Source organism: Achroia grisella, unplaced genomic scaffold (genome assembly GCF_030625045.1).
Source record: "Achroia grisella isolate CSIRO2021 unplaced genomic scaffold, CSIRO_AGI_Agris_v1 utg918, whole genome shotgun sequence".
Taxonomy (NCBI): Eukaryota; Metazoa; Arthropoda; class Insecta; order Lepidoptera; family Pyralidae; genus Achroia; species Achroia grisella.
The window spans coordinates 914479-921645 of record NW_026713067.1 but is presented as its reverse complement, the minus strand read 5'-3'; the positions used below and the strand labels follow the sequence as shown (position 1 = coordinate 921645).

At 31.7% G+C, this 7167-nt stretch overlaps 1 protein-coding gene across 1 annotated transcript in view; it reads right to left on the bottom strand.

The window, feature by feature from the left end:
• Nucleotides 1-251: 251 nt before the first annotated feature.
• Nucleotides 252-7167, bottom strand: part of LOC131853902 (neuropeptides capa receptor-like) — a 74200-nt gene continuing 67284 nt past the window's right edge. Inside the window, exon 7 of the mRNA XM_059204984.1 lies at nt 252-492. Within this exon, the coding sequence (XP_059060967.1) occupies nt 252-492 (241 nt within the window). The remainder of the gene's footprint in view (nt 493-7167) is intronic.

The following is a 7167-nucleotide window of genomic DNA, read 5'->3' as shown; positions in this document are numbered from 1 at the left end:
AAGACTTACGAAGCGGCTAAAGACCCAACTCCTGCCTCAAGGATAAGATTAGATATAGTCTAAGGGCACCGCTAGACTAGAATCTCGGCCCGAGTCGTTGTAATTTATCCTTAAATAGGATAGGATATTAATTTTAGTCTGTAATATTCTCTAGAATTTATTACAAATTTTACTATAACTATATATTATAATATAATTATATATTTATAGTGACGATGAAGTGTAATTTAATGTAGCTATACCACATTAAATTACACTTCATCGTCACTATTCTTACACGCTGTATAGAATTCTACGACTGATCCATCTCCATCGACGCAGAATGGCGAGGGATCTTTGACAAAATCGATTTTATTGATGAACGAGATCCGAGGCTCGCGTCTGCAGGATCTGCTGCTGTGAGCTGAATCCCGACAGCTGGTCAAGTCGAAGTTCCGTGAACACCTGCGTCGTTGGCGGCAGAGCAATGTCTCTCGAAATGCTTGGCGATACCTGTAAATTGGAGAAGACTCGTAGATTTTTTTTATAATTTAGAAAAATAAATCCTACATTCAATGTAACTAAAATACTAAAAGTCGTAACAAAAAACATAGTCAGCGCTTTATGTAGATATATATTTAATATGAAATTAACCATATCATCATTATTATTATTACATAGTATAAAATAAAGTCGCTGTCTGTCCCTATGTACGAGTATGCTTAAATCTTTAAAACTATGCAACGGATTTTGAGACGGTTTTCTTAATAGATAGAGTGATTTTAATGATGAGTGATTCTAGAGGAAGGTTTTTAAACATATAATACATGTACACCCGTGCGAAGGCGGGGCGAGTAGCTTGTTCCAAATAAAACTGTACAACTACTATGTTGATATTGGGATCGCGGCCTCTTTTATTCTTCGGTTCGCGCAAGTTCTTTTCAGCACTTTTCTGTAGGGATGTGCACTGCATATGTAACACTTATCAAAGTCTAATATATAAACATTCAATGTCACAGCATTTATTATCGAACTCCTCCAATACTTTTGGTAGGTGAATAGATCGTAGGGTATTTTTTATACGCCTAGGTGACAAAGGTTGGCTGTATCCAGAATTAATTGATGTGTCAAAACAACATTTGTTAGGTCAGCTAGTTAATTCATAAATGGTGCCCAACCTATTATTCCTTTTAATTATATCTAATTAACAATAACTATTGAAATAATCTATGGTCTTAAAAATATAAAATTTTAAAACGAAAATGATTCGTATTAAAGTATAGCTATGTACGTACCTACCTAGTCATAAAATACTCATTTCCTACTCAGGTCAATCTGACCTACAGTTTACGCAAATTCAACTTTCAGAATTTACGGCAACGGAAATTAATCATGTTCGCAAAACAAAAGTTATCAAGAGGCACCAAGATAACAAAAAGCTTTGTATTCTATGAAATTATAAACAAGCAAAGTGATCCGAAGAACCTATTCATAGCGCATAATTTATAAGTCCAATTTACCAAAGTTACAATAGGTATAGCAAGTCAATATGCTTGGACATGAATAGGACTTATCTATTGATCCCTAAGGTATTTTCAATAGTAAATTTGTTCAATAGTTACTTTTTATAACTAAAAGCTAAACTCAATCGGGTAATATGAAAAGAAATAAGTATATTGAATAAAAAAAATATTCATACAATATTTTACTGTAGGAATTACAATAATATTGCTGAAAAGACAGTATTAAGTATAGTAAACTGACTGTGCCCGCGTTTTCACCCGTGAAAATTTATAGCCTATGTCTTATTCTGATGTATAAGCAATATTACTGTAAAGTTGTACCCAAATCCGTTTAGTAGTTTTTGCGAGAAAGAGTAACAGCCAATCTATCTATCCGCATCCATCCATACTCACAAACTTTCGTATTTATAATATTACTTAGTAAATTACTATGTGGTTTCATTTCATACAGGAACATTTATGTTGTTGATATTTTATATATATATATGTGCACTGATACAGTAAGTAAGGGTTCTTTTCTCGTTCTGGTCACAGATATACTAATAATGTAGGTAACCCATTGCTAACAATTTACCATGTATGCTACATTATATTTTTCATGGTATTTATGTACAATCGAAACAACTGCGAAAATATATCCAACATCGCAGATATAATCGAATTGAGAATCTCCACCTTTTGGAAGTATGTTTATAATCATTTCTTATTACCCTGTTGATTAATATTGTGTTTCATCTCTAAATTGTTTCAATTTGTAATCTATTATATTTGTAATTTCGATACAAATTAATTGCCTCGTAGTCCAATATTGATATGAAATGTTATTGAAAACAACCATGAGACTAACGAAGCTTTAAGTAATTACAATGTAACGAGAGTATAGAAATAAACTTTGTAATTAAAATACGTTTCTAGGAATACACAAACAATATCTAGTGAACGCTGTTATTATATTTATACAGTAACTATCGAGTACCAGCAACTTATTAATACTACGGTTCATTTGCTTATATTTCAGACAGAATAGTCGACCGAATCGGGTTTTGTACGAGTAAGTAAATAATATTAAATGGTCCATAGTGAGTCCACTGCAAAATTGACGAACCAACATCTTAAACGATTTTGAATGTTATTTCTGACTGTTCAAAGTGGATAAGTAATGGCAAACAAGATGATGACCAATCTGATGGAAAGAGAGGGAGTTGGGTAGGCCACATGTTCTTTAGACATGTCAGTACCAAATTGTTATCCCCTCTACGTTTGAATTCATTAAAAGTCATTCGCGCTCGCATTTTGTGATATGTATATTATATACATATTATTCCCTAATTTAATTCCCGTACGGCTTCGGTGGTCTAGCGGTTTAGCATACCACCTTACTTCCGAATGTCACGGGTTCGATTCCTCGCACAGTGCAAAACTTTGGACTCATGAATATTCTACTAACAGTATTGGTCTGAGTGTTTTCTATGTATATAACATATGTATTTATAAAAAAATGTATGTAATGTATTTATATCAGTTATATTTTAAGGTATAACCACTGTGCTTAGATTAAAAAAAGTCGACGCCGCTGCATAAAATATTTGTAATATAATAATAATAACCCCAGATAATATTTTTATAGATCTACTAGATCTTTTAGACTTTTTTTATACTGCGGCACAGCGGTTATCACCTTACCAAGGTAATGTTATATGTGATGTGATGAGGTGTCGCTACATAATTTATTGTTTATAATAATATGTGAACTAGTGAGTATACCACTGTAATAATTGTACTATTTACTGTACATTACTCAGTTTATTGGATATTGCGCTACATACCTTATTAATAACGCGTACATTCGACGCGGAGTCGTAACGTGGACTGCTTGACACTCAACTTAAATCTATTTTACCTGGAGAGGTAAAGTAAAGTTTAAGTAAAGTCTCGAGTGTTGACAGCAATATTACAAGTCTAGGCACACTACCATGTAATAATGATGTAATGTAATGTAATGTGAAGATGAGATGTTGTGTATTTTCCTAAAAGTTGATCAGACATGATGGAATCGTTGTCTTGATCTGACTGAAGTTAAATTTATCCGTCTGCGAGTTGAAAAGTACTAACACTTGTGAATAAGTAAAGGAACCCTGCTCAAAGCGAGCAGACCGTTGTCAATTGTGGATACACAAGCCACTAGAGGTTTGACAGACAGACGGACAGCGTACACATTATATGTACACAGTATATATACTTCTTATTTTTAATTCTATGATGCCTGATTTTTATAAACAAACTGCAAAAAACAGGTTTATAATACCATTCTATGTTTATTGTGTATTTTATATGTTAGGTACCTATTCCTGCAAAATATAAAAATAGTAAAATTATACAAACATCTTTTGTTAAATAACGACAATAGTGCTTTTCTTCCATTCTTCTCAGCTAGATATATATTGTGAACGTGGCTATAAAATAAAATAATTTACCCAAGTAAATTGCTTAATATTAAAGTACAATGGATCAACGTAATCGATAGCAAAAAGAATGATCAAATTCTATTCTACGTTGATAATAATACCTACTTATCTGTTATACCTACTAACAACTAAATATTACAAGATTATAAAAGGCAAAATTATATAAACAGAATTATATTACACACTAAAGAACAATATTAATGACTGATAGACCAATCCCAAGTGCTACCCAGTTAGGTACTTATAAACTTTCGCACTTCGTACTCGCTGGTACATCGTAGTCGAAACTTCGAGAGAGATAAGTACCTTATATACTGTAAAATAATTCATATTATAAAACATCCGTTTAAAATTAAGACGGATGGGCCCGGCAGCCATAATTATAATTGCTTATTTTAATATTTCTACTGACTCCCTACTTCCTACATCTATATTTGTTTGTATTGGAAAGGCTCCTAAGCTACTAGATCGATTCGAAGATAGAAAAATGTCAAATTAATATATAACAAAAAATAAAATAAATACAATAACAAAAATATTACTAAAATAATATCTAAATTTTCTTCATAATCTCTTTCTGAGTAAATTTCGCAAAAAGAATGATACATTTTTTGTAAAATACTATGCCGAGGCTATACGCTAGTACTAACATAATTCCAAATTTTTTTTAGAATTATAAATTGTTGTTTATTTGGCTACTAAGTCATTTTTTTGTGTAGCCTACGTCTGGAAACGTTCATGGTTCAATGGTACGTTGCTCTTTATTGCTCTAAACAAGCGTAAACTTTAATACAAATTCAAGAAACTCCAATTTAAGCTATTAAGCGTTTGAAAATAAGAGGAAATGAAATTACGATACCAATACAAATGCCCCTTTCATTACTCCCTTGTCGTATTTCTTGGTATTATTTCTAAATTTACAAAGTAATTTTCACTTTAGGTACCGATAAAATCGAACGGTAATAAAGTAGGTACCTACTTGCCGCTATAAATGATATAATGTTGGTTTATTATATTGATGGGGTCATATATTAACTGATGATAATAAAGTAGCCGTTGCTAGAATATTATTATTATTTTATCTAAAAGACATATTGGTCCTACGAAATAATATATTATATCTACATACTAGAAAGGATTTTTTTTAAATTGCATATTTAAAAAAAAATCCTTTTAAGTTTCGCGAGCAACGTACAACTTTCGTATTGTTGGTGTTGTTGTGTTGGTCACACATGTCCCGAACATATTTTCCCAATTTCAAATAGAGCTAGGAGAAAAAGAAATAAAGTACATAGTATATTGAGTTTCTTTAAACTGATAAACAGGAAATATGTGCTCAGCAACTTTGTATTATTATAAAAACAATTAAGTAAAAAGTTTGCATTATAAATTTTGTGCGAAAAATGAAATCAACTGTTCTAAACACTTTCTCTTGTTATGGATTATAATGGAATGGTGCACCGCCTGAGCTAACGGTTTAAACTGGCGGGGCACCAGTGGAGGATAATGATAAGCATAAGATGAGCATGAGGTCAGGTCAGGATTTGTCACAATGATTTTCAGGAAGAACCACATAGAAGTCATACCAACACAACTAAAATTCGAAATTAGAATGTAAGCGTACATTCTATCTCAAATCCTATACGATTTTGCATAAAAAAATAGATATTAAATTTTGACTGTCTGATTGATTGCTTAGCTCTGAAATGGCTAGACCAATTTTGACGCGACCTTATTCTCAGATAGCTAATGTTACAACGAGTAACTTGGCCTAAGTTATTCCTTGTTACTTAGGTTAAGTTAATAACATTAGCTATCTTACTTTTATTTTAGAAATTATATTTAGTTTAATAAAAAAAAGTTAAATTCCACGCGTAACCAATAGTCCAAAAAGATCCTAGGTAACTGTAGTTTTAAGATAAAATTACTGTGTACAGAACCAACATAAATCAATGTTGCTCACTTTCTAAGCCATTAGAGCCAATTACTTGTCTTTTACCCTCAAAGAGAAGGTAGATGTTGGTAAATGATCAACATCTACCGAACCGATGGCCAGATAACTCGATTCTAGAACAGCCTTAAGCGAATTATAAGCGTATCCTTACACGCGTTTGGTCTTCGTAGAAAACTAAAGTAAACATTAATTTAATAATAGGAAATAAAATGATGCTTCAAAAATGTAATTCTATTAATATTTACTTTTATTTTTCTAACAATACAAATTCTTCAATTATCTGCTACAATTTACAGCTGCACAGGACTAAATTGGGCACTCCAAAACCTCGGAAGGACTTCTTGAGAGCCTGAAAGCCAAGTTCTGCCTAACTTCAACCTAAGCACCGTAGAGGTTTGAAGATCGGCTCAAAGCTACTCTGTGTTCTAATCTCAAAATTAATTTAGATAGACAAATAAAACTATTTATTTTATACTACCTTTATCTTATCTTTTTACCTATATATATTTTATTGTACAAGTATATATATGTATATATATACTTATAAAATAAAACTACAACAGAATTAATACATTACTAGTGTATAAAAGTGTATAATATCGTAAGTCCAATAACATTGGATCGGAATTCGTTTCCAGAGTATAACAACCAGGAAAACGATCGGAGGATTCCTACCAATAATACAAATCTGAAAATTTCTGAAAATATTTGTCACTAAATCACATTCCCCTCTTCGACAGAACAAATTTGAATAATTTATGCTACACAAACCGTCTTAAATTAACATATATAATACTTTTACTTAATCTAAATTTACATGCACAATGCCGTGGTATAATTAGCAGGTATTATATAGTATTTAAAATTAAAATAAAAGTAAGGAGATCCCCATTTACTCTTCTGTTTTAATTGCGGATGGAGTCACATGTAAACACTAGTAATCTATAAATATAACGAAGAGATTTCGATATTCAATAAGTACTCACAAATTATTCTTATATGGTTTTGTATTTTTCTTTTTTCTTACATAAAAACATTTGGCGAGTCGACAGTCCCCAAAAATACCTAGTCCCAGAAGGCATTACATTCATTTGGATATAACTCCAGTGCGCCTTCTGATCTCAGTATTCCGCAGTCTGTCTCGTAGGGAGATACCGGAATTATATATTTTATATAGTTGATGCTAATATATATATTATCAATGCTAGCATTCAAGTGACTAAAAAGTAAAAAATGTTTATGAGGG